Below are 27,942 nucleotides of genomic sequence, written 5' to 3' on the forward strand. Positions count from 1 at the left end.
ATGTTCTTGGTGCCCAGCCCTGCCCCGCTGAAAAAAAAAACCTGTAAAATTGCGAATAGGACTGAACCAAGAGTGCCAACTCTGTGGGGGGTCAAATTTACATTACGTTGTTATCAGTTACGGGTCTTACAGATGAGTATGTTAAATCGTTTGGAAATCATATCACACAATAAGGTATTAGCTTGGTTTTTCGATGAGTGAAGTAATTTATATTTTATAATTTTACTAGTTTTTATATTAAAGTGGAACCCCAGCATCCTTTAATGGTTTGTCCCCGCCGTCTAGTTTAGTTTGCGGAGTGTTATGACTGACAGCGGTCGGTTACTAAAGATAAGCGGGTTTGTTACGATTCTGAGTAGGTGAGTGAATACGTTTGGTGACTCTTTTTTGAGAGTTTAGCTGCTGTTTATTTTCATTTGCTTCTGTTTGTAATTTCTATTCAACTTGGTTAAAGTTCAACTTCAGTCTTTGGCAACTTGTCGACCGCCTCTTGTTAGAGTTTAAGCTAACCGACGGCAAAGAGAGAAGTTGGTGTTTTTAAAGGGCTCTGTGACTCTGCTCTTTTTGTTTCTGTAAGCTGTGTTCAGCAGAAAAGCCTGCGGATGTAATTACAGCGTCGGAATCTCTGAATAAGCATTTTGTTGTGTGTTGTGTTACGGCAGATTTTTTTTCAACGGTCTCCGTTTTCCCAAATTGGCAGATACGTTCAGATTAAAAGGTTGATCTGTGTTTCAGTTTGCAGTTTGGAGCTTAAAATGTTCTCACAGATAGCGCTGCTATGTTGTCAGACCGGTTGTCTGTTTGTCGAGAAGCTGATAATTGATCGCACAAGGTTGGGATGAGTCGGAGCAAGTTTACCATTTACTGTGCTGTTTAAAAAAAAAAAAGAAAGAAAAAAAGTTGGATCTAAAATCCTCACCATAATTTCTTATCTCCATTCATAATTAAGATCAAGCTTTTATACTAGCTTTTTAATAATTAAGTAAATAGACCTCCAAGTACATTGCACTTCTTTGACCACCCAAAGTGCTTTTTAAGTATTCAGACATAGATACTGTGAGAGATGATAAACAAACATATTTTTTCTATATCTCCCAATCTTTCTTTAACAAGGAAGACGTAATAGGTGCACTACTGGCATTCATTTAAATCTGTGTTGTAGTTTGCAGTTTCTGTGATGTAGCCAGGAGTAAACCTATCATTTAGAGTCCTCTGTTCTGAATTAAAGAGACTATTGTGGGCCTGAATAACAGTGTGACTGCTGTGTGTGTGTGTGTGTGTGTGTGTGTGTGTACGTGCGTGCATGCCTGGCTTTGTTAATTGAATGGACATTTGCATTATTGTCTATTACGGTATGATCTTTACAGTTTTTATTGCTCATCATATGCCCATTCGCCCAACCTTTATGTCCTTTACAGTTAAGCAGAGTTGCTGCAAGAAAATCTACCTCTCTTTCTCTCCACCCTTTCACGAGGCTTCACTCAAACTTTGAGGTATTGTAATCCAAGTCTTTGTTTTGCTGCCATGTTAACTGCAGCTTTGGGCTTTGCTGCTGCCTCTTGTTGGCTTTTCTCAGTACTCACTTCTCAGTTTTTGAAAGCTGGAAGGGTGGAGAAATTCCTTTTTGTATACTATCAGACCATTTTATGATCTCATACAGTGTGTTGATTTTTGGAGTGTGGTGTCTTCATTGTGACTTGGTTAAACTCCTCTTCATGGCCCTCCAGTTGGATCTGTCCAAATGTTTGTGCTACTTTTTGAGCTTTGTAAAAGACCCTAGTTTTGTCTTTTAGCCCTTCCTGCTTTGCTTTCGTTACTCCAAAAAACCCAAATTCCCTCTCCTCAGCTTTTACTTGTGCCTTTGTATTCAGTTCAATTACAGTTGCATTTCAATCTGCATGAATGATTGTTCATATTGACCAAAACATTTGTACTATACTCAAGCAACCCTACATCAAACTCCTTGTGTGCATTTTTCTCTGGCTTATTTTGTTTGGCTGTCTTTAAGATCAACTTTGACCTCCCTGCCTGGCTCTCTGTTTGACCCATTCCCACGGTATCCTGCACTGACTGTACACTCTCAGAGGACTGCCTTAATATTAGTTGCACTTAGACATTGAAATAGGAGAAACAGTATGACAAAATACAGAGAGTGACTCAAGCTGAGCAGTGTTGTATGACCCTGCTTTGTTTGCTTGTTTGCCCTGCAGAAGTGAAAATTTGAGATAGAAATATTAGTTGCATAACAAGCAATGCGCGTGAAATGCATATGGAAAGAAATGGGTGCAGAAACATGATCCTGGAAACAATTTGGTAATCGGAAAAGTATGTTTGAAAGGGAGGGAAACCATATGTGTGCAGTAGATTGTCCTAACAGAGCCTGAAAAGAGCAAGCGCAGTAAAAAAAAAATTAAACAATTGGTAATTCGGCATTTCTCAGCCATGGAGTCATTTAGTTGGTGACTGGACTGATATGCAGAGCTCCTCCCAACTCTTTCCATGCTGCATATGTTCACACAGAACAAAAACCAAGAGAACCAGCAATCCAGGTCTTGTCTTTTGTGTTTGTGGATCATCATTCATGTGGAATGATTAAACTAAGCACCCTTTGTTTGTTGCTGGCCCAGCAGTACAGTTTCAAAGTGGCAATCACATTAAACCAGTGGCGTCCACCTGTTTTCTGCCATGCCTGACATCAGAAGCTGAAGAAAGGATGCATCCCAAAGTTTGCATTGTTATTAATAACAATGAAAAATGATCGATATTGAATTTTACTTAAAGATGCATCCCATTATTGCAGTAGCATCATGTTTGTTTCATGTTAGTTTCATTTCATATATTCTGGTTATCTGTGTCAAAAGTTAAGAAGTCGTATGATGTATATTTATATACGTCATATTAGGAAAATAAGATGATATGTACTGATTTCAGTGGCTGATATTTATCTGCTGTGTCACTGCAGATTTGCTCTGGCTAAATATGCTGGAATTGTTGAAAGAGTTGAAAATGATCAGAGGAAAAAAATACTAAAAAAGGGGGGGACCGTACCGGTGACAGGCTGTGGTGACGTAACTCGGCTCATGAAGCTCATGACAAAAACCAATGTGGCAGCCGTAAAGGATGGCGATGCCCCTGAAGCTCACCAAGTAGAGCGTGCATCCAGTGTAGTAATTCCTGATGTTGTTACTGCAGTGATCTGGGTCAGGACAGCCATTTATAATGTGTGTGTGTGTGTGTGTGTGTGTGTGTGTGTGTGTGTGTGTGTGTGTGTGTGTGTGTGTGTGTGTGTGTGTGTGTGTCCCTGTTAGCACTATACTGGCTCATCAAGTTTCCCTGAAGAACAAACAATATTGAAGGCCATTTATTTACATGTGTGGCACATGACTGATTTTCTGGGTTGTATGTGACAAGGGTAAGAGCTTGGTAGAGAATGATCTCTTTGGTGGTTGAGCAATAGATTAGTTTGTGGGGATTTCTGAGAATGATTGGAACCTAAGTTTCCTCTTATATGAGTGTGTGGGTTTTGATAGCTTATTGAATGATAAGCTTTGCATTATCTGCTAACTGATCTCCACAGAGACATGCAAAGGAAATACTCACATGTATCATACTAGAGCATTATAGTCTTAGCAAACCAGCTCCAGCTCAGCTGTTTTTTATATTTGCTTATCATGAGCATTGTTGAGCTAATGTTTCTAGTGTGGGAGCATGTAAACAGGAAGTGGATCTAATGTTTGATGGAGTTGAAATTGTTTTCACAGATAGCCTCTGTTATGTTGTCAGACCAGTTGTCTGTTGTTTGAGAATCTGATAATTAAACCCATAAGGTTGAGATGAGTCTGAACAATCTTACCATTTATTGTGCTGTTGGGGTTTGTTTTTTTTGTTGTTTTTTTTTTAAGTTGGCTCTAAAATCCATATTGTAATTTCTTATCTCCATTAATAATTGAGATACATTCAAGCTTTTATAATGGCTTTTAAATCATTTAGTAAATAGACCACTTCTCTTCTCTGACCACTCAAAGTGCTTTTTAAGTATTGTAACACAGATATTGTGAGAGATGAACCACAAACACAATTTTCTATATCACCCAATCTTTCTTTAACAAGAAAGAAGTAATAGGTGCATTGCAAGCATCCCTCAAACCACTGGACCTCATTTGAGGGAAATAATTAAAGAATAAGGACAGATTATGCTCCAAAAGTGACAAGTATGTAATAAAAAGCTGTGAGCCAGAGACAAACTGACAAAACAAACACCAACATGTATGGGTTTGCTGTTTTGTTTTTTACCACAACCATAAATATGTAAAATATGAAGACATTGTGGAGAGGTGTTTCTATTTTTTTATTATCCTACATTTAATTTTCTGTAAGTGTTATTAATAAAGCTTAGATATAATTTAGATCAGTTATAATAATGGATAGAGAAGGGTTAATCAGGGACTTTCTTGGCAAATTATTAATCAGAAAATCTTCTAAAATGATGTCAAGAGAAAAGTTACCTTTATAATAAGAACGAGGAAAAATCATTAATTATTGACCAAATTTAGATTGTAAATTGTCAGTCACTGTTACCAAAAGCCAAATGTTTTAATTTATTTTATTTTATTCTTTTAGTTTAATATCACATTTTATCTTCCCAGATGTGTTGTGCCTCCTAGCTTTGAAGTAGGTGGAGTTTGTTTTTACAGTCAGCTATCATGTCCAAAGAGCAGAATTTATAGCTGCTCCAAGGTTAGATTACCATATGAAGCAGTTGCCCAGAAATAAAAGTAGAAAATCAGGTGAACAATGTTCCATTTAAATGGCAAACAAGCCATCGAACATGCTTCCTCAAAATCTCTTATATGACACGATCTGATAGAAAAATCGTACAATGTGTTAGTCTGTCTCTGTTCATGTGTCATTCATAAATATTCATGTCACTGGTGACACAGTGCCATCTGACTCTGGCCACAGGCCTTATTATAAACCGCACCACAGTGGAGCTCTCAGAATTGTAGACAAAGTGACACAGTTCCTCACAGCAAGTCTCCCTGATGCATCATGCAGGTCACTTTATTCTCTTTGTAAAGGCCAGGGAATGTTGACAGTGCAGTGACACTTGATACACATTTGCACTTAAGCACACCTGTAACTTTAATAATCTTTCAGGGCAAGCAGTAACAAGACCGGGGCAATCAAATTCCAAGCAAGTGCGCTGGCATTTTCTTCCCCTTTATCTCTAACCCTAACGCCCCACCTTCTAATCCCCCCCCCTCCTCCCAGGTAGAAGATCAAACACCATGGTGGAAGTAGAAGGCAGGTCTGAGCAGGCGCGGGTGTGAACCTGAGAATTACAGCTGGATACATCGAGACTGTCGGCAGAGAAGGAAAATGTCCCGAAATGTTAACTTTGACCTGAGCCACCCGCTTATGGAAGCTGGACTGGAGTAAGTGTCACTGTAGGGCTCTGTGTCACTTCATGTTACTCTTGTTTTGTTTTCACACTCTTCATTTTGATTTTGTCGATTTTTTTTTTTTCTTAGCGTGAAGGCCGTGAGAGCGGGAGGGAAGGCTTAAATGGGAAGGCAGATCAGACTGTACTCTGGTGCAGAGTTTTTGTCGTTTTTTTTCCTATCCTTTTCTTTTTTTTAACAATGCGACCAGCTGCTGAGCTCCACTTTATTGTCCTTGTTTCTGTTTGGTTGAACAGATCATGACTGTTTGCATGCTTGCTTCTTTTAATTCCTGTGTAGAAGTCAAAGGGAAGCGAACTTGCTGTTTGTCCTTCTAAAAAGACAAATGGTCTCTCCAGCTGGCTTAGGCGTACAGTATCTAAATCGGGAGTAGGCAACTTTTTTTTTTTTTCTAAGAGGGCCTGACTGACTGGTAGGGCTGCTCAATTAATCGAATTTTAATCACGATTACGATCTGGGCTTTCAACGATCATTAAAAATGACTGAGCCGATTATTAGCCCCTCCCTCATTTATCCGCGACACCTTAAAGGCCGGTCCGTGAAAATATTGTCGGGCATAAACCGGTCCTTGGCGCAAAAAAAGGTTGGAGACGCTGATTAAGAGGACCCGAGGGAAGCTCGGAAAGCTAAGCAGAAGTTATTTGGAGAGTGACTGCTGTTGGTTGAAAAGAGAGTTTAAAAAAAAAAAACTTCAGTGGTGTTGCACACTATTTTATATTATTTTTTTAAAGTCATTGTTAACCCTTTAAAGCCAGTCAGAGAAGCATGCTCCGTTTTGTGTAACTATTTTTTAAATCCCTGTAGAACCTGAACCGAGTAAGCTAGCGCAATAATTTGTTTTGCATATGAAACCGGAGGAGTTGTACTTACATCTTATGCCATCAGCTTGTCCTCGTCACGGTTTCCTTTCACATAAAGCTTTGCAAAAATTGCATAAAAAGGCTTGCAGGAACAAAAACATAATATTCCAGAAACACGCTTTGCCGATCCGATCAGCTGTTCGTAACACTTCCCACAGTGAAACAGAGGTCAGCACGAACTATCACATGTCCGCCATTTCCTGGCCGAAACCGGAAGTGATGTCATTTTCGCGGAAATTGTAGTTTTTTACTTGTAGGCCTTAAACCTATACTGGTCATGTTTGACTTTTCTGTGTCGTTTCTGGGATGCTTAGAACTCGAATTGCACTGCTGGAAATAGTTTATTTTGATGCACCTGCTGTTTTCTTTGCAAATTTGCATCATAGGATTGTTTTTTCGTTTTTCCTGCAGTATATAAAAATTGGTGTATCTCCAAAATAAAACTATGAAGACACTCAAAATAAATTTCCTGTTGTTGTAAACTATTTTTTGCAACTTTTTTGTATTTAAAGCTTTGAGGGATAAACCTCTTAAATTTCTCCAAGTAGAAATATATGTAAAAAATACAAAAAACGATTTTCAATTTTTTTGTAGTTTATTGCACTTTTTTTGCAATTAATGTAGTTACTATGGACTTAATGCATACATATTATTAAAATATGGGCTATAACAGTTGTATTGATGTATAGCAACTTGAAATGCTCCCACAAATGGCACTACAGCATGTAAAAAAATAATATAAGCTCTGGTGGACTTGGTTCTATGGTAGGTCTTAAAGGGTTAAATAAATATCGTCAAATAATCGAGATCTCAATTTCAGTGAAAATAATCGTGATTATCATTTTTGCCATAATCGAGCAGCCCTACTGACTGGGATACAAGGCAAGGAACCACAGCCCCACAGCAACTAGTTAGAGACAGGACATGGTGCTGAAATATGTTAAAACTAATACATTTTGGTCAAAATGGTTTTACAATAAGCCAAAACCAAGAACCTTGTTAGAAAATGTTTAAACTTTGTGTCAGTCTGGCACACAGTCAACGTAATGCACGCATTAACTTTTATTATTTAATGCATGGCTGCATGAGTAAATGGAAACGGATAAAATATGAACAACATGGTCACATTCGTGAGTGTGAATTGTCATATTTGTCTGACATTGTATAGATGGTGCAGGAAGAGGCTTGCAGCCTCCCACTCCCACCGGGGCCACTGATGACCAAGTCAGAAAGTGTTTTATCTGTAGGTTACTCAGTGGTCACTGGCCCTCAGAGCACTTTGAAGCCTTTGAATCTAGCCTAGTCTGTACCACCCTATTTCCTTTTTTTATCGGTCCTCAAGCCTGTGCGTCTCTCTGTCAGGAGCCCGGCAGATGAGGAAGGTGTTCACGATTCATTTCAGCAGCTAATTGCAGAACACCGTGACAATGGAGCAGCATCCAGTGCCTTGGAGCTGCAGCAGCTGCAGAGTGATTTGGATGAGGAGAATCGAGGTAAAAAGAAAGACTGTTTGCATGTGATGAACTCTTATTTTTCATTTATATAAAAAATATATATTCTCTTTCTTCATGCCTAAAATGTCTTTACCACTTGTAATACCTTTCAATGCTGCGTTGAATTGCAAAGGCATCATTTTCTGTCTATTTGTTTTTCTATCCTCAGACAATATGCCATTGAGTGGCCCTGAACATGAGCATAGAAGGAGGCAGGGGGCAAGTGATTTGGAATGTGATGGTGGTGAAAGAGAAATGGACCCCATCCAAGGTGAAGGCTGGTCCTCGGACACCTTGAAAATCCTGTCCTCCATGCCCAGTCGCACCATTGGTGAGTCCTGCAACAAGCAACTATTAATCATGAGGAGAGTATTATACATAGAAATAAATAAATCAGTTTGTTTTAAAACCTTATGAGCACACTCATCTGGATTACTTTGTGTGTGTCCAACATGTGTTTTAATATAATTTTGACACTCCTCTCTAGGATTTCTGACACATGCTGATTCAGTGTGGTGACTGTTCACTTGAATCATGTCGGGCATGCAGTGCAATCCATCCAGCACTAATCACTAATAGTGTGTTGGCTTAGTCAGATTTAAAACTATGTAACAGCTGCAGAGCTCTAAGTCAGAACATTTTCACGTTTCTTTTAAAAAATGTTCTTACAACTAACTTAAATCATAAACAGTCTCACACAGTCTATATGCTGTTTTCCTTTTGTTTTTACATTATTGAAAAATATCAGACTTCTCAAACAGTTACCACAGAATGAGAAATGAGAATTGTTACCACAGTTTGGTTTATGTTGAAATCCAGTCAAAATCCTTAATGCAAAGTGTTCTAGAAGCATGTTCGCAGTAGTTTCTGAGAAATATACAGACCTAAAACACAAAATACTGTCTGAAAGTTGGTCTTGTTCTAAGAGCTTTCTTATCCCTTTTTTTTTTTTTAATTAAAAAATATTTAAATTGTAAAAAAAAAAAATGGATAAGATCGTCTTTATCTTTCCCAAAAGTTTGTTTTGTTTTGTTTGTTTGTTTGTTTGTTTTGTTCTTTTGCTTATCTGTTTGTTTTGGGTGTTTGGTTGTTTGTGTGTTTGTTTGTTGGAATAGCTTAAAAAATAAACTGATTTAAAAAAACAACTTAAAATAAATAAATGTTATTTAATGTTTTGCTGAGTGTAAAATAATTAGGTGGCCCTAGAAAGTAACTTAATGAATTCAGTATGGTATATTCTATCATATTCTAAAGTAACTTGCTAAATAAATGCTCAGTATACCACTGTAGTGGACAGGGCAGTGCTGACCAGTAAAATGAGGTACTGGTGTAGCAGGTGTTAACATGGTGTTACTGCTTGATGTAACATGGTGTTGATGTGTTTCAGCAGGAAGCATTTCGTTTATCACCTTCCTGTCTGTGGCAGTTCAGGAGAAACAGGGTGGCAATGAAGATTGCTTTATCTCTTTGCAACATGGTGCAATATTTTAAGCATGTGAAACACAACTGGGAGATTATATAGACTTAGACTATATACCAGACTTTTAATACACGCCAAGCCACCCAAAAAAGTATTTTTTTTTTTTGTAAACCTGCTAGCTTAATCTCTAAGAATGTAACATAAATTATTTATATTTATATTTTATATAAAGAGTAGCTACAGCTATAAAATAAATGTAGTGCAGTAAATGCTTTGTCTCCCTTTAGAGTTACCACACAGGCTGCGGGGAAGTAGCTGCTAGAAAGAGACGAGGTGGCTTCTGTTAGCTTGCCACAAAGTTTACAAGATGTCTGCATGATTTAAAGCTTTAGCAGTTTATCTGCATCAAACGGTGCTTCTTAATGTACTTCTTCTTTCACCCAACTTCTTGTTTGGGTGAAACAAGAAGTTGGAAGAGCTCTCTGGTTTCATGAAACTCCTTCGAGGAAATAATTGTTGTTGATCCCATTTCTGCAGGCCGCAACAGGGGAGCCATCATCTCTCAGTACTGCAACAAGACCTTGAAGCTTAGGAGACGCCGGCAGACCAGACCATCCATCCGGGACTTCTCTCCCTCCTCTAGACCGTCCATACGAAGCTACGGCATGGAGGGGGACACTACAGATGCAGAAGGTGGAGGCTGTCAGACGAGTGATGTGCACTGTTTACTCTGATTAAATTATACTGCATTAGAATGATGTAATATAAATGATGTCGCTTGTGTTTATTATAGTGAGTAAGAGGGAACGTCTGGTGAACAACCTGCAGAACCTGCCTGTGAGCGACCGGGTGAGGATGCTTCGAGGAATGCCTCTGAGTGTCGCTGAGAAGAAAGAAATCAGGCATGTTGCTCGTAGTCATCGCTTCTTTTGTGTTTTATTTATGTTTGCAGCCACATAAACTGACTGCCTGCTTAGTTCTACTCTTTCTGACATTAGCTGCACATCTTATTCTCACTGTATACTGGATTTTAAACACTGCAAATAAATGTAATGATCTACAATCTTTGATATCATTAGAGTATTTACAAAGTTTATATTTACTAGTCTGTAAATACTCTTTCACATCATGTCACTGAAAATGATCCTTTGTTGTTTTTTGTATACAGGAATTTAGTAATGCAGAAGGAGAAACGGATACTTTCCAACAAGAAGCTTTCCTGTTGCAGTCAACTTAAATACTACATCATCATTGTAAGTTATCCTTTGTATTTCTGTGATTTTTAAATTCCTTAACAGATACAAGGAAACTAGAAACTGTTATAGTTGCGTTTCTATGTTTGCATTTTTAATAGTGAGGGGAAAAAAGATTAAAAAAATGCTTGCCCACACGGAGTTCAAAACTCACTTTAACTCGTTTGTCTTTTTTTTTTCTTTTTTTTTCTTTTGAGAGGGAAAAAGTGTCAATACTTGTATAAAACAAATACAATCAGTATTTATGTGACAAATAATATCTTGCTGTGAGGGATAAGTTTGTCCTACAAACTGCTGAGAATTGTAGAGATGACGACCCAAAGTGCACAGTTTGCACATTGTGCTCCCATCATTGTTTTCAGTTGCATCCTGTTCTCCTGCTGCGTCTTATCAATAATCAGTTTCTGGAGTATAACCTCTTTGTCATGTACTTGGATTTCTGTGTTTGTGTTTATAAGGTACTGTTCCTTCACTCATATGAACATTACTGTTAGCAAGTCCAAAATAAGAACAAAGTTCACTTGTCATTGGATGGCAGAGAGGAAGCACAGAATAAAATTCAAAATAAAACTGAAAACTAAACTTGAAACTAACACAGACATGAATACTAACACTTAGACAAAGGACTGAAGCATGAACATGGAACTAAGACAAAGGAAGTCACAACAAAAACACTCTGAATAGACCAGGGCTACTGATAATAATCAGCCTGTACCACAACACAAAGTAACACAAAACTAAAACCCAACAGCAGAATATTTCTAAACTAAACACAGAAACCAAAGACTCAAAAATACCACAACTAAGACTCACAATATACCAGAACAATAAAGAAATCAATGGGAAATGCCTAAAGAAAAACTTAAGCTTAAATATATTTACTAAGAATTTGAAACTCAAATACACAAGCAATCCACATACTTGGCAAGAAAGAACCCCACAAGGCTCAGGGGCTGGTCAGCAAACACATGTCATGTTTATCTCCCATATGTGATTGATTGTGTAAATTGTCAGTACTTGGCTAGTGCAAGATTAAAAAATTAAGTTCTGCTCTAACCACATTTCAAAGCATAAAATCATATATGAGCATATCTGTCTCCTCTGCATTCCTTCCTCTGTTTTTTTTTTTTTTTTTTTTTTTAAGTTTAAGCTGGGTTATTCTTGTCAGGGTCACTGAGGTGTGATAACATGGAAACACAAATGAAACTCATAAAATGCACTGTGGATAAATGTGCCCAAGGTCCTGAGGTGTAGAGGAGTGTGGGGTATAGGTGTGATATTGTGTAATGTGCAGCTTGTTACTTTGCAAAACGTTTTCTACAGAAATTCCAAGTTACTGACAAAATGTAAACCCTACCAGAAACAAAGAAGCATTTGAGTCGCGACACAAGCCTTTCAAACTTTAGCTATGTAGTAAATGTAGCATGATATCTACAATGTGTAAGAGTGCTTATTCATTATGTGGTAGTAAGGGACAGGTTATTAACTCTGCTTTAAATGTCTGCAGCGCGGGGGGGGGGGAAGCGTTCGACCTGTCTTCATGGTTTTATATGTAACAACTGCAAGATCTGTCTCCATCAAAACTTCACAATTCATCCTTTTAAGATCCTATAAAACATTATTTAATATTAAAGATTTAAATGTGTCACATGAAAATGGAACATTTGACTTTCATGTTGCAGCTGGGGTGGTTATTTCCTGTAGGTGTTCCTACCAGTGTGATTGCTCTGTTGCCCAAGCATTTATGACTTTCTATATGAGTCACAGCGTCTCAGAAAACCACAAACACACGTCCAGTTTGTCTTGTGTTGCTACAGTGATTTATTTATTTTTTCCACCTGACTTTTTTTAAACTGTCTCCTTCCAGGCTGCAAGAAAGAGCTGGTACAGCTGGTTGTCCTTCCTGCACTCTCTCCAGCCGTGGCAAACGCTGCTCAAGAGAGTGAGCGGGCGTTTCGGGACTGGAGTCCTCTCGTACTTTCTCTTTCTCAAGACCCTAGTCTTTTTTAATGTCTTCCTGTTCCTGGTTACGGGTGCGTTCCTGGTGCTGCCTCAGGCTGTGCATCCTCCATACCGGGATACGACATCATTCTCTGGACTGGAGCTCCTCACTGGAGCAGTAAGTTGTCTGCTGCAGAGTTTGCATGTTCTCCCTGTTTTTGCGTGGGTTCTCCCCGGCTTCCTCTCACAGTCCAAAGACATGCAGTTAGTGGGGATAGGTTAATTGGAAACACTAAATTGCCCATAGGTGTGAATGTGAGCGCAAATGGTTGTCTCTGTCTATGAGTTAGCCCTGCGACAGACTGGCGACCTGTCCAGGGTGTAACCTGCCTCTCGCCCTAAGACTGGGATAGGCTCCAGCACCCCCCCATGACCCTGAAAAGAATAAGCGGAAGTGGATGGATGGATAGATGGATCGATCAACTGAGGAGTTGCACCAAGGCCTAGTATAAGATAAATAAGGATAATTTTGCACTGAACTATACAAAGAAACAATACAATCAAACATAATTTTAGCTGCTTGATTTGGAAATGAGCATAACAAATAGCATTTAAGAATTTGATATGTTCCCTTATTTACAGGAAGTGTAGTAATAATAAGAACAAAGACGAAAAATTATTTTTCCAGGCAGTTCCTGTTCCCAAGTTGGAGCAATGCAATTTGTTAACCTTTCACTGTGTTTGTTTATTTATATTTGCCTGTACTTGCTTGTAAATTACAGCTAAAGAAGTTTCTGTTCTTGTGTTTGTCTCAGGGCTCTTTCTCACATACCGTTATGTACTATGGATACTACGCTAACTACACACTGCCTAGGCGCTCCAGGGATGAAGGGGGAGGACAAAATGCCTCCACATTGACAAGTGACTCACAGCAGTTCTCTTACAACATGCCTCTCGCATACTTTTTCACCATTGGAATGGCATTTTTCATCACATGCATCATCCTTGTATACAGGTACAGATAAAAACAGACCTCATACAACTGTATCCACATCAGTCTTGCTTTTTTGTTGTTTACACGTCATCTCCCAACAGCATGTCGAAAACATTTGGTCGGAGCTTCAGAATCAACAAATCTAATAGTATCTTGACTATGAAGACCTTCAGCTGCTGGGATTTTAAAGTCATCAAGAAAAAGTCTGTTCAAATCATGTCTGAAAATATCGGCACACAGCTCAAGGTAAGCATGCAAACAAACACGATGCTCGTTCACATTGTAGACGCTGACTGGCAGGAATGTGCTGACCTGAAACATTCATTGTGGTCTGTATCTCTCCCTCACACCATCATTCTCCTGCCCCCTCACCAGGAGCTGCTGGCAGAGCTGACTCAAAAGCATACCAAGAGCACTTTCTGCAAAAGGTTCTGTAGGCTGATGGTTCATGGAGTGGCATGGACAATCTGCATAGCAAGCACCACTGGCTGTATGGCTGGCGTTTACTACTTCTCTGAGTTTATCCACAAGGTGAGGCTGGATGGATTGTCCTCCCCAGTGTGTCATAAAGTCTTTGTTCCATATGTCTCTTTAAACAGGGAGCTTGTTAACACGGGATGTACTTCCTGTATATCACACAGATTAGTGACTAGGTGCACGTTTTCAGCATCACAGTAATATCTAAATATCTCCTGCTGCTTCTAAAATGAATTTAATCTATTTATACATCTTATATTTCCCACTTTTCTTACAATTTCATTCATTTCAAATTTCTATACATCTATGATTATAGTCAGGTTCAGTCATGATATGTATCGACTAAAAATATTGCTCAATCAAACCAATACTTTCCAGTAATGTAACTGAACAGCTTATCCACACCTTGTTTCTTCCTGCTTAGGACCTGCAGCAAAACCATCGTAATCTTGACGTGAACCCTTTGATGAAAGAGGCCAAATTGTTGTCTCTGCCTACGGTGGTTTCTGTTATTAACCTGCTGTTACCTGCCCTGTTCAACCTCGTCGGCTGGATGGAGACCTACGAGTCACCTTCTGTTTTTGCATATGTCGCCATTGGCCGGTACGAGCAGAGCATTATGTGGTTGAGTAATGTCAGAGGTTAGAGTACAGAACTGATGGATTTGGTTGTTAACAGTCTCTCTCTGTGTTTTCTAGGAATTTGATGTTGAAGATGAGCATGCTTGGAGTTCTCTGCTTCCACTGGCTGGGTCGGGTGGCTCCTGAATACAAAAGCATTGGCCTGACGGTAACATAAACAAGAAATTACACTTTGAAGCTACCAGAGTAGACAACTGTGTGAATAAAGGGTTTCTAATCACAAGTTTGTTTTGACTATGTCTGTTATCTCAGTGCTGGGAGGATTTTGTGGGTCAGGAGCTTTATCGCTTCCTGCTCATGGACTTCATCTTCACTCTACTGGACACGCTGTTTGGCGAGTTACTTTGGAGGTGGGTCACTTCAACAAGTTCTTTCTTGGTTTGTCTTTTTTTTCTGTCATTAAATGTAATTAAACTTTTATCTCTTTATGTACTTTTAGTCAAGTTCTTTTATTACATTAACTCATCTCATGTCTCCTCTGGCCTTTGGCAGGTTGTTTTCTGAAAAGGTGCTGAAAAGGAAGAGGAAACCAGTGTTTGATATCGCCAGGAACGTTCTGGATCTCATCTATGGACAGACATTAGCCTGGTACAATTCTCTTTAGATATGCACACAGTGAAGTGGCCCTGCTGCGACAAGCTCTTCATTCTGATGGATGAGAATTATGTTTGTGTTTCTTCAGGTTGGGAGTTCTCTTCAGTCCAGTCCTGCCTGTGGTGCAGATTCTCAAACTATTTCTGGTCTTCTACATAAAGATGGTAAATGCACAAAAGAGACACTGAAATTCAAAAAGAAAATCAGAAAAAACTTGCTCAAGGTGGAACTGTTTTTTGTTTGTTGTTGCAAAAGAGTTAGTGAGAGCTAATTAGAGGTACAGGGTGGTGGTGTGACAAAGAACCAAACAAAACAAAAAGGAACTTATAACAGAAGGGTAATAGTTAAGCCTGACTCTTAACCATCAAAGGTGAAAAAGCAGCATCCTGCCAGTGTCTCAAAATACTTGCAGTGTGGCGTTCGGGGAAGTGAATTATTACTGTCTCGCCAAAACTCCTGTTGTTTTGCAGGTGTGTCATGCAGAGGAACAAAACAAGCACGTTACAGACCTCAACATTACAAGAAATAACATAAATATCCTGTAGCACAGGACATAATACCAGGAAACCTTAAAATCTGGATGCAAACTGGAATGAGGCCAAAGGCACGTTGTTCACTTGAAAGCACAGCTTAAGCTTGACTTTCGTTTTGACTTTCGTTATAAACCAGCTGCCTGGAGCCTGATTGGGGTGCTGGCTTGGGCCCTCCTCCAGTCAGGCTCTGGGCAGCTGTAGAAGGTGGGATAAGGCAAAGCAGAGACCCGTGTGCAGGCAGCTATCCAGGACAGATCTGCACACACCAGTTATTATACAAAATGGTTAAATCGTGTGTTCACATGTCTGTAGACTCATTGTTCGATTAATTAAGCAGCAATGTAGCCTTAAAATATTGTATGTCGTCTCTGCTGTCTTACCTTTAATTTGCCTGTAGACACTGAGTTCAGTGGGACACATCTTCACTGTCAACCTTTCTCCTGAACCTCTGACACTTCTTATGAAGGCATTGACCTCTGACCCCAGCTCTTGTGTTATTTCTTTATTCCACAGAGCAGTGTGATGTTGAACTGTCAGGCCCCCAGGAAGCCATACAGAGCCAGCCAGATGACCACCATCTTCATCACTCTCCTTTGCATCCCCTCCCTCCTCGGCGCCTCCGTGTGTGTCACATATACCATGTGGAGGTACTCGCAAACAGGCAGCTCAAAGAGGATTTAACCCCCTCCTTTTCTCTAGCTACTACATCTGCAACTCTGGCATGTTCACATCAACATTAATGCTGCATGAATGAAACCAGGTCACTTATCTATTCCAGTGAAATCACAAATGCAGAATAATCCTAAAAAAACCAACCTGCAGCACAGCACAATCTGCGAAGCACTTTATTAAGCAAACAGTAGCTTTTTTGTGTCAAACTGTTCTTCAAAGAGCGAATGGGTTTGATTTTGAAGAACAGATTGGTTCTCAGCTCTGAGAGTAACCCAGAACTGATAATGTTCTCAGTCCAACAGCTGGAAACCTCAATGGAAACCTTGGCATTTAAGTGGTCGCCTTGAGGAGATCGTGTTTTTGACACTAAGAGGGAGGCAGGTCCCTGTAATGTGACTGTATCCCTAAGAGATGAATAATAGATACAAACACACATGTGAGCTCAGCCTTAGTGAAGGGTTATAAATTCATGGCTGGGTTAGTTTCAAAAAACTTTTTCCAACAATAAGAAACAGAACTTGATTCGTCTTTTGTTCTCCGGCCTGCACAAATACTCGAGGCATTCACACATCTGTTGTTTCTGTGTCTTCAGCATCACACCGTCTACATCGTGTGGTCCGTTTCGTACGCTTGACACAATGTTTAAGGCGGGAAAACACTGGATGGAAATACTGGAAAAAGATAATCCCAGCCTGTCCGTGCTGTCCAAGGCTCACACATATTTTGTGGAAAACCCATTTTTTCTGTTTGTGGGAGCAGGCATCTTTCTGTGAGCACACACACACACACACACACGATCTATATCACTGATAGCAGTGTTATCTTTTTAAACACTTGATTGTTTTGTGATTTTCTGTTGATCAGGATAGTGATATACTTCCATAGTCAGGTGGTGGACGGTCAGAGGAAGATCATCAGTTTACTCCAGGATCAGATACAAAATGTAAGGCACCACCTAGTGTTCAAATACAGATCTTGGTGGGTTTTTTCGGTCCAAGTTTACCACAGTGCTAGGATGTTATACACTGAAATGTATTTGTACTTTTTCTTTTTTCCTGCGTGTCTTCAGGAGGGAGAAGATAAAAAGTTCTTGATCAATCGGCTGCAGTCTGTCCACAAGCAGAAACAAGATGCTGGAAAACGTCTTAAAAGCCAAGTCAGTCACCTTTATAACCACCAACATTTCTAATGCTACAACACCAGACTGCACATCCAACCTTTTTCTTACCTTCCATGTTATTTCCTTTCTTTTTTTAGGACTCTACATGTTGAGGCAGCTGATTCTCCAGAAGACAAACCTCAGTCCACCAAGCACAGAAATTTTAAACCTGTGTGGATAAAACTGGAATACTAACCAGGAACTCAAAATCACTATGCAGCAGTAGATGTTTCATTTTGCCAAACGCAGATTGTTGAAGTGTGTGTAGTTAGAAGGAAAAGGGACTGTTTATTTATCTACGTGAATGTTACTTGTGATGTTGCTGGTTTACTTTAAAGATGCACAGACTGATAAAGAGTTTAAGAAAAGGCAGCGTCACAGTGGTGGGATATGAGAGGGAAAGAAGAGAACAGTCTGAGGAGCTCAACAAGCGGATGAAACAGGTAAATCTTTCTGTAATAATAAAATGGGCAGCATAACAAGAAATCTTTAGCCCTTCCTTTTTTAGAAGCACTTTTATAGCAAATGTGAACAAAAGTTTATTATTACTGGAAAGATATTCTACCGTGTGTTAGTATGTATGCTGTAGCTGGATTTATTACTTGTTGGTGTGAGTGTGTTTATGTTGTAAATGATGTTGTTTTTTTTTTTCTTGGGTGATAACTGCCACTGTTCTGTTTTGTAAGTAAATTATCTTTTTGTCATATTTCAGCGTGTATTTGTCTTTATTAGTGCGTTTTTAAAGGAGTGGGCACTACTACCATACAACAAAATATAAGGCTTACAGCCTGAAGAACAGTATGGACATAATGCACTCTACAAGCATACACTTTTCTTTCTTTCTTCTTTTTTTTTTTTTTAAACAAACATGCAGGTAAAAAGCCAAATATGTAGTTGGTGGTATGTAGGTGGTTAACTGTGTTTGACCATAAGGAAATATAAAAAGATCTCTTCAGTAGAAAAATAAATAAATCCTTTAACCGTGGCCTGAAGAACAAAGTAATATTTCATCTTTATATCAGTAAATATTACCCATTAAATTATCTTTTCCATAAAGAGAAAAAAAAAGCAGCATATTTGGTGAAGGGTTGAAACAGCAGCACCGTAGATAGGTTTCTGAACTGGATATTTTAGAGGTGAGCACCAAGTCCCACAAAGAGCATGCTGGAAAAATCCAAAACAACAAACTGGGAAGTGTTTCCAGTCTTTCCCATCAAAACTCCGGAGACGGACCTGCACATATAAATGATACAGTACATAAAACTGCATATTTATGGAGGTTATGTTGATCTGATGTGATCTCATATACTGTAGTTTAAGAGCTCAAACACTGGTTTGATTGTATTCAGCTGAACGATATTGTCAAAACTCATGAGGCACTTTTGTGTGTTTATTTTGTTGGTGGATATCTCAGTTTTCATCCACTCTTCTGAAAAAGTGTCTCAGTTCCCGTTATTGAGCATGCCCAGTAGCTTCTTGGGCTCCATTCCCTGCTGCTGAGCCATCTTCTGCACGTCAAAGCCCATGTGCTTCAGGAACTGGATGACGCTCATCTCTTGTCCTGTCAGCTGGTCCCGAATGGTCGGGCAGGAGGGGTTGCAGTGCGGCCACGGGCAGCTGTCGATCAGCTGTAGAAGGCAACCTCTCACGGGAGGGGTCACGTGGCTGTGGCTGCTGTTGATGTGGAGGTTGTGATGGAGGCTGCGGTCCCAGCAGTGGAGGGCTCTGGGGAGGGAGATTCCTTTCACTCGGATGTCCGTCCAGTCCCTGCAGTGATGGGAAGACCAAAAGTGATGGAGCAAAGGTTACTAAGATGAAGAACAGTCCACAGGAAAAGTGCGCTCAAGTATAAGAAACTGATGATTCATGAGTATTTCATAGTTTGATTTCTCAAGTTCATTTAGTAAAATTCATGGAGACACAAGTTGGAGGGGACGGGTATGGATCCCTGCCTTATGTCCAGGGAAACAGACAACAAAAGTACCTCAGTTTGTTAGTCTGGGAAACTCTGGGACAGTGAGGTGCAGCACAGGGACCTTTTTAGTTTGACAAACTAAAATCATTCTTTTTGGGAATTCCCAAAGAAACTGACAAGTGCAGATTCATATAGATGATGTGGAAAATTAAAAAGTTCTTAAACAAAAGTTTCTTGGTGTGATGATAGATGATAAAAAAAAAAAGCTGGAAGTCCCATATAAATCATATACGTAACAACATTTCAAGAAGTATTTCAATTTTGAGTGAAATCACTCCACGTTCTCTATTGTTCAGATTTCACTGTATTTGCTTTACAGTGCAGAGGTTTGGGGCAATACTTATAAATGTTCGCTGTCATCAGTCTTCATATTGCAAAAAAAGGGCCATAAGGATAATCCATAAAACTGATTACAGAGATCACACAAATCCACTATTCTTAAAATCAGAAATACTACAATTCACAGATCTGGTTCATTTTCTCACTGTGCAATTTATGTATAAATTTACACTATTTATCTATCTATGGTTTGATTTTTACTTACGCTCTCGTGATGAGCTCATGAGACAGGCATGCCGGTGCAAACATCGCCCTGTCAATCAGAAAGAGCAGAGTGTCAGAAAAACTGAAGTCTTATCATATCTGTGAGCGTGTATGAGCGTTTTTCTTCCTTACGTTACGTCACGAAGCGTAAGCCTCAGCTCCTGTCCCAATTTCTGGATGTACCTCCACTGGCCCTCGTGGATGGGCTGTCCGGTCAGGTGGATGTTATCGACCGTCAGCTGGGCCTCGTCGAAGAGCCACTGCGCCACGAACACCGGGCCTGCAGGGTAGAGAGGACGTTCCGTGGGTCAGACTTTAAATTACGCATCATCTTCTGTCTAGCTGAGAAGCTCGGGGTGTGTGGTGACTCACTTTTTAATGTGGGGTAGACTTTATATCCAAAGAAACAGTTCCACTCCTCTCCCACGTGAGCCTGCCTGCAGCTCTCTGGCACCAGTCCTCCCCAGTACCTGCACAAACATAAACCATCGCACATTTTCCAAATCTATCTGGCCGTCCCTCCCACAGTTCTTGGTTGTAGCTTCAATCCTTCATTCATTCACTGCTTCATGCTACTACACAGGGATAGTATTGGCTAAATAAAAAAACCGTTTAGACACTCTGGTGGAAAAAAAAGTCACTATATCACTCCTTGAGCATCGTCGTCATCTTACCTGATGCCTCTCTTTATGGCTTCAGTGGGAGCACAGCTGATTGTATCCAGGCAGTCTGTGAATTTGTACTGTTTGTTATCCAGGAACCATCCAGAATCAGCCAAGCCCCTGACCTGCACCCCTGTATATCCCTGGGTCTCCAGCTGCTCTGCAACCTGGTCCACATTCAGCAGGACACCTGTCCCACCGGCACTGGAGACACAAACAGTGAGTTAACAGTGAGCAGCCGCCTTTGGTGAAGAGCACGGAGGCACATGAAGCTGAACTAACCTGCTGCCTGCCAGGAGCAGAACCTTGGCGTTTTCTAGCCCTTTTGTCAGCAGCTCATTCACCACCTCCTTAATGATCAGAGAGCCCATGAACGCATAATCACCTGAGAATAAATAGAAATAAAATATGAATAGAATATAAATGAATATAGTTATTTATAAACATGAGGCCACATGGCACACTGAAGCCTGGATTTATACTTAGTCATGGAGACAGGCAGCTGAGTAGTCTTGAGCTTACAGTATAAAGTGCCTTGAGGTGACTTGCTGTGATTTGGTGGTATATAAATAAAAGGAATTGAACTGAATGACCTCACACAACACAAAGGATCTACTGTTTTAAGACTGTTGATGCAGTAGGCTGTACTCAGGATGTAGAGAGTGTAGACTGAGATAGGAGACCTTGGCCTTCATATCAGATCAGGAGAGACAGTATAAAGAGAAAAAAGGTAAAGGGATAGGACCATAGACTGTATATTAAAAATGGATAAAGCCTCCTGATGTGAAAAGTGAAGCGGCTTAAACCTACATTGTTTCTAATGGCCAGCAGGGGGCTTATTTTTGTCTGGAAAAAGAGTTTGTTTCTTATAAAATAAATAAATAAATAAATAAATAAATAAATAAATAAAGCACTAGTATGAAGTCCCAATGAATACATCATGATGCTAATTTTATAATTTATGGTCCCTGTTAGAATTCTTCTTCACAATGATAGGAAGAGCCGACATCGAAGGATCAAAAAGCAACGTTGCTATGAACGCTTGCCGGACGCTTGACACCAGAAGCGAGAGCCCGCTCGGGGGCTCGTCTCCCCACCTCACCGGGTAAGTGAAAAAACGATAAGGGGTGGCTGTAGCTCGGGAGGTAGAGCAAGTCAGCTGCTGATCGGCTGGTGGTTCGATCCCTGGCTCCCCCAGGTTGCATGCCAAATATCCTTGGGCAAGATACTAAACCCGACTTGCTCTCCGATGAATCCATCAGAGTATGAATGCATATGAATGATAGCTAGAAAGCACTCACTGTTAGAGACAAAAAGGATAAAGTGGCAACTTTATGATTGATAAGTCACTAATGATTATGGATTGTGTCTTTGTTTGTCATCATAGGTTGTCATGAGAACTGCATAGCAACGATATCCTATGATTTAAAAAAAAAAAGAAGAAATCTCAATATTTTGTAAAAAAGATCGACAGCATAAATAACTGTGTAATTGTTTTTTTTGTATTCCTTTGTACATGTATACATATATTTATAGATAGTAACAAATTCATCCCCTATTTATTCCAACATGTCCACACTTTGCACTGCTGCACATATAAATGCTATGTGTGCTGATTTTGTCAGTATTGTCTGTTGTTGAACACTGTGAGCAAAGAAATAATTGCAGCCCAATTCAACAGGGTCAATAAAGCTTATATTAATTACTTTAAATTATTTATAAATGTCGTGATAATGTCATAGATTTCTTATCGTAGTAAGTGAAGTGAAAATCTGTGACAACCCTGGTCTACGGGTTAAGTTGAGGGCACAGCGAGTTACCCAGAGGACTTCCACATGGGAGACTGAGGCCTGTTCTGTGTGAAGCCAAAGTCAGCAGGGACTTGTTTTTATTCGTGTGTATGAAGCTCGTACACGTGTGACGAAACACAAAAGAGAGGAAAGAGTTGCAGGAGGGGTGAATATTTCTCCAAATGCTGTTTTTCGCCTCCTTTTATTGATTTCTGCAGTTTTAACAGATGAGTGAATGTGGGTTGGTTTGTAACGCTGTAAATCAAAGATGTTTTTCCAAGTGCCTGAAACGCATCTAATAAAATATAATGAGGTTTTCAATAAACCAGAAGAGGAAGCTAAAAAATTTATAGATCTGAGAGCTAAAAGAGGCTCCACACACGAAGCCCTTTGACTCCACTGATAAATCTTTCTTTATAAATCCTTCTCTTAACCAGAGCCACAAGCTCACACACTGAGCGATCACGCACTGGGTCTTACTTTGATCTGTCTTCGGGGTGGCTCCGCTCCACACGTCGCTGGAGCAGTACGGGATGAACCTGTGGGGGGCGCGGGAGAGAGACAAACACTGTTAGGAGAACACAGGCAACCTGGAATCGCAGCCAGACTCGTTTAGACATTTAGATTTGATGATGCTGACAGATTAAAAAGCCCCGTTGGCTGTGTGACAGTAGACAGAACACAACAAGCACAAGTGTGTGCAGACAGCCAGGCAATAATGACAAAAACAACATCACTGTGTATCTTATATTGTATATATTCTAAATGAAATTATCAAGAAATGCAAGGAAACTTGCAAATAAACCATTTAAGCTTAAAAGGGTGTTGGCTATGCTAAATTCCAGCTCCATATGTTCATTTTTTGACACACTACTGAAGATGCTTTGCTTTATTTCTATGATTCATTCCTACAGTGTGATAGGATTGGGCTTAACATTCTACATATTTCATTATTTTTGGCTATCTATGCTGAATATATGCTGACCCCATCACTCATCCACCACTGTAACTGTATATAAAAGACAAAAAATGGAAAGCTTTCCAATAATTAATGCTATTTGTAACTTAGTATCAAATTTAAACAGCATAGTTCTAGGCAATAATCTTCTTTAGTATGCTAAATTTGCATTAACCCATGAGAAGTAGTTCACTGTCTCAAGTATCACCTCAGCCATGGCAACACTGACTCCATTTCTTTCAAATTAGAGCTTGTACTTCAAAGTAAAAGTATATATTTATCACAGAGAAGATCACAAACTGAAAATATTCATATGAAGCAACCAAAATGTTAAAAAACAAACAAACTCATTAACATAAAGATTTTAATTCTGACAGAAGTGAAGGAATTATCCCTGAAAAAAATGAGAGGGAAAATGCACAAAAGCATTAAATGTACAGAGAAGGAGCGGCATGCTTTCTTACACCATGTTGGCGTTCCACCAGTGAGGGTTTTCCTCCGGCTGTGGAGACAAAATTCCCCTTCCTGTGAAAGGAGGGAAGATGGATGAGATGTGACATGATGGTAACTTTATAGATAAACTGTAAAGTTAAAGAGGTCAGAAAAAGGTAAGATGTGCTGCGACAATTCTTTAATCCTGCTTTGTGTTTTACCGTTGAAGGTGATTCCCCTGCGACAAACAGTCGTTAACTTTCTCTGCTTTGGTCAGCATTTACATGTAGGCACTAAAGAGCCTGTGTGGCTGCTGCACTGGCCACCAGTGTAAAGTATACAGAGTCTGAGGGAGAGACTCATAAACAAACAAGGAGTTCCCTGATGGTTGGAGGGAAACAACCAGAGAGTTTGACTCACGATGATTAGTGCGATCTCAGCTAAAGTGGAAACGCAAACACTTCAATGGATCTCATTCATTCAGAGGAAGTTTTTATTTCCTGCTGAGGAAAGTGAAGCCTCTGTGAGGCTGTGCAGAGAATTCACAAGATCTGCTCAAACCAGGGAACGCCTTCATGCCTGGCTATAATCACAGAACATTTCATTAGGTACAACTCCTCATTAAAGCAAATATCGAATGGGCAAATCACAGTGCGTTTTGGCATGTGGACAAAATGAAGGCGACCTGATGAAGTTCAAACCGAGCATCAGAATGGAGAAGAAAGGTGATTTAAGCAGCTTCTTTAAGTTATTATTGGTGCCAGATGGATTGGTCTGAGTATTTTCTGAACTACGGATCAACTGGGATTTTCCCACAAAACCATTTCTACAGTTTACAGAGAAGTGACCCCCCAAAATAAAAACTATCCAGTCAGTAGTTCTTTGGATGAAAATGCCATGTTGATGCCAGAGGTCAGAGGAGAATGGACAGGCTGCTTTGAGCTTTAGCAGTAACTCAAATAACCTATTGTTATGAGCAAAGTATACAGAGGAGCATCTCTAAATGTGCAACATGACGGGCTTCGGCAGCAGAAGACCGCACTGGGTGCCACTTCTGTCAGCTAAAATCGTGAAACTGAGGCTACAAATCAAAAACTAGTATAAATTATGCTAAAGGTATTCATTTAATTTAAATAAAGACAATATTCTTGAGTGTTTCTTGTGGTCAGTGGTTTGATCCCCGTCTGTTTAACTCTGAAAGTTTATTTGAGCAAGATACAACACTGTATGTCTATGTAGGTTCTCTCTCATCCACTGCATGAAAGTCAGGAGTGCTTAAAAAGCAACTGGGCTTCTTTAGGTTCCTGAAAAAGTTTTCCTTTTCATCCAAGAGGATGTGTCGGTTCTTCAGAAGTACATACAACTAAATACAGTATCTTGCCCAAGGAAACTTCTAGAGGTTAACAGGTGGAGCCTGTTTTGGTCTGCTTGCTTTATTTATTCAGACAGCAGTAATTTTCATTAATTGTCTATTCTAATAACTACAGCTGTTCTGGCTCATGATAACAAGCATTTTTGTTATTTAATGGAGTTTTACTACAGTCAGCTTCCAAGGACACTTCATGATGATGGAGAGGAAGAGAAGCAGTGCCATGTGTCAATTTGGGCAGCCTCGGAAAAGCAAAAGAAATTGCGAGCTGTTAGTAAATGAGCAGCCAGATAGAGACGGCAATGTGTAGAAGTGGATTCTGCAAGCACACACTGTAGGGCCTGTACCTGTTCTGGTTAGTGGCCACTTGGTGGAGCTCATCAGTCTCCTCATCGTCTCATACCTGCTCTCACAGGTCTGACTGTCGAAGCAGTACCATCCACCTGAACCACACACACACACACACACACACACACACACACACACACACACACACACACAGGTTACAAATAGCTGCACTGAGTTCCCCGTGTGGTCTGAATCAGGTGTATTTCATCCTCACCTTCCAGGAACAGCAGCCACCTCTTGCTTCCTTTTGACTCCTTGATGTAGTAACTGCACAAGAACAGCAAAACAAAGCAGCGTGAAAGCGCTGATGTATTCACACATTCATGAATGGATTCAAACAGTCTCCACACACTGGGGATGCTTCCTGTTATCCTGAGCTGACAGATCTGGCTCTGATCACTAAGCTTCTCTGTAGGAGCCAGGGTACTGCAGACCCGCACATGTCCGGTTGTGTTTTTTCACATAGCGACAGGAAACTCACCATGCTGCTGGCAGCACACGAACACTCACACTTGATGCGGGTGGCATATCGAAAGAGTCATCTCATTCACAGCGATTTAATTCATATTTGGCCCACAATATATTATAATCTACACTTGGAACAGAGTTTAAAAACTTTGACATTGAGTGGAATTAACTGGTGATCCCATAAAGCTTTGAACTATTATTAGTTATAATCTTTGTTGTCATTACTCTTAATTTTGCTATATCGTAAAGTCGCCAGAGCAAGAATAAATGCCCCTCTCTCTTCCTCGCTCGCGCTCTCCCTCTCGTGTACGCGCTAATTTGCAGCGTGCATGGCGCTCTCTCTGATCTGATCCTTTGATCCATTTTGGTCACATCCGGAGTGACACGGGAATGGAGCACACGGATCTAAACCAGTAGTAAAACGCAGATCGGGTGTTGGGTGTATCTGCCCCTCCGTGTCTCAGATTCTTACCAATTAATGACAAAACTGTGGTTTTAAATCACGCCTGTAGGTCATTAAGAAACTCTGAAGAATCTGCAGGCCATTCACTTACCCTGCAGGTGACCCGTCGTTGCAAGTCACGGACACGTTCTTCAAAAAGTGCAGCTTCATGTCCTGGTCCAGCTTTTGCGCAGAGCACGGATAGAGTGACTGCGCTAAGTTCTTTATCTGCACTACAAAGTTGTCCATGTTGCCCTCCACAGCTGTGAAGTCTAACGGGAAGCTTTCTGCTCCTTCCACCCGCTCCCTGTACGGCGGGGGCGTCTGCTGCTGCTGCTGCACCCTCCGTGTTTGCGCCCGACCGCCGCGCACTCTCCTCGCCTCCACCGGTGCGCTCAGGTGGATGAAGAGCAGCAGCAAGCAGGAGCGCACCGCGGACAGTCCAAGTGAGTTTCTCGCCACACCACGGCTCTGCATTTCTAATTATTACTGGAGAACGTTCCTCGCGTGTTTGCGTGGACTCTGAAGAAAACACAGCATATCCTATGAGTGGGTAGATCGACGGGAAGTTCTTCGAAAGCGCATGGAGAGTTCAAGCAAACGGTCTCCTATACCAGCAGTGCTGGGTAAAAACAGCTTATGGGTCTCCATGGTGCCCTGAGAGATGGGTATCTGGATTCAAAATCATGCAAAATGCGCGTGCAGTTCCAGTTCATTTCCTTAAATCGCGTGCAGTTCGTCCAGTAAACGGGTTCTTCCGTGCGTAAAAATTTCTGAAGTTCCGTCCAGCTCAGTCTATCCAGTGACCTGTTGCCTTTTGGTTCAGGTCTTATAAGCTGCGGATGAAGAGGGAATTTATTTGAGGTCCTCCCCTCTCCTCCCCCCGTCCCCCCTGCCTGCCCCCGTGCTTCTCACTCCCGCGGGCCAATCGTTATTATCGTTGGCGGATGCTCCTTGCGGGGCGTGGGTCTCACACCAAGAGCGCGCGTATGCCTGGCACGCCCCCTCAGCCGGTTCACTCATACCCCCGGCCCCTTTGATGTTGTGTCATCATATGACCGCGCAGCCTTTGAAGTGTCTTTGATGAACATAGTGTGTGAGTAAAAAACGCAGTTGGACACGCCGTTCCGCTGCAGAAGGTCACGCCACTGATGCACATGTTTTGCGGCTTTTTATGCGCTTCAGAGTTAAACTGCATTTTCTTTGTGTTTGTGGCTCAAGATAGAAATCAGATAATCTTTTGGGCTATTTCACAACAGGAGATAAGGTCGCTGGAAGTTTTTAAATCATGAGTGTGGTATGTGTAGACAGCGATAGTGCGAACAGATATCGCTTTGAGTCACACTAAAGCATAAATCAACACTTATTACTGACAAGTAAAATATTTAATCTATGCTTGCGGTATGTGAGTTTTAGATTATTATGTGACAGTTATTAACTCTGTTGTAACTGTTGA

The 27,942-nt window shown here is 40.5% G+C and overlaps 2 protein-coding genes across 4 annotated transcripts; one reads left to right on the forward strand and one right to left on the reverse strand.

Annotated features, from left to right (window-relative positions):
* Window positions 1–285: 285 nt before the first annotated feature.
* On the forward strand, window positions 286–18,205 carry tmc6b (transmembrane channel-like 6b). Of its 3 annotated transcripts, XM_026170140.1 has the most exons (22): window positions 286–359; window positions 1,419–1,493; window positions 5,272–5,435; window positions 7,685–7,815; window positions 7,985–8,146; window positions 9,773–9,928; window positions 10,029–10,137; window positions 10,404–10,488; window positions 12,356–12,607; window positions 13,245–13,444; window positions 13,525–13,669; window positions 13,799–13,954; window positions 14,325–14,503; window positions 14,599–14,689; window positions 14,794–14,891; window positions 15,034–15,129; window positions 15,224–15,299; window positions 16,182–16,315; window positions 16,933–17,109; window positions 17,205–17,283; window positions 17,410–17,496; window positions 17,598–18,205. In XM_026170140.1, the coding sequence occupies exons 3-22, from the start codon at window positions 5,380–5,382 to the stop codon at window positions 17,610–17,612; spliced, it is 2,484 nt and encodes an 827-aa protein (XP_026025925.1). In that variant the 5' UTR covers window positions 286–359; window positions 1,419–1,493; window positions 5,272–5,379; the 3' UTR covers window positions 17,613–18,205. The 3 variants fall into 3 exon arrangements, with proteins under 3 accessions (XP_026025925.1, XP_026025926.1, XP_026025924.1); XM_026170141.1 differs by lacking the exon at window positions 1,419–1,493; XM_026170139.1 differs by lacking the exons at window positions 286–359; window positions 1,419–1,493; window positions 5,272–5,435 and adding an exon at window positions 7,144–7,565 and having other exon boundaries at window positions 7,665–7,815.
* Window positions 18,206–27,306, reverse strand: notum1b (notum, palmitoleoyl-protein carboxylesterase b). Its single transcript, XM_026170146.1, has 11 exons — window positions 26,599–27,306; window positions 25,791–25,843; window positions 25,576–25,671; window positions 23,892–23,952; window positions 22,950–23,008; window positions 20,962–21,064; window positions 20,692–20,883; window positions 20,390–20,487; window positions 20,150–20,297; window positions 20,019–20,066; window positions 18,206–19,266 (listed from the first exon to the last, which is right to left on the reverse strand). Exons 1-11 carry the CDS (start codon window positions 26,961–26,963, stop codon window positions 18,942–18,944), a joined length of 1,548 nt encoding a protein of 515 aa, XP_026025931.1. The 5' UTR covers window positions 26,964–27,306; the 3' UTR covers window positions 18,206–18,941.
* Window positions 27,307–27,942: the final 636 nt, after the last annotated feature.

This window comes from Astatotilapia calliptera, chromosome 6, assembly GCF_900246225.1.
Source record: "Astatotilapia calliptera chromosome 6, fAstCal1.2, whole genome shotgun sequence".
Lineage (NCBI taxonomy): Eukaryota > Metazoa > Chordata > Actinopteri > Cichliformes > Cichlidae > Astatotilapia > Astatotilapia calliptera.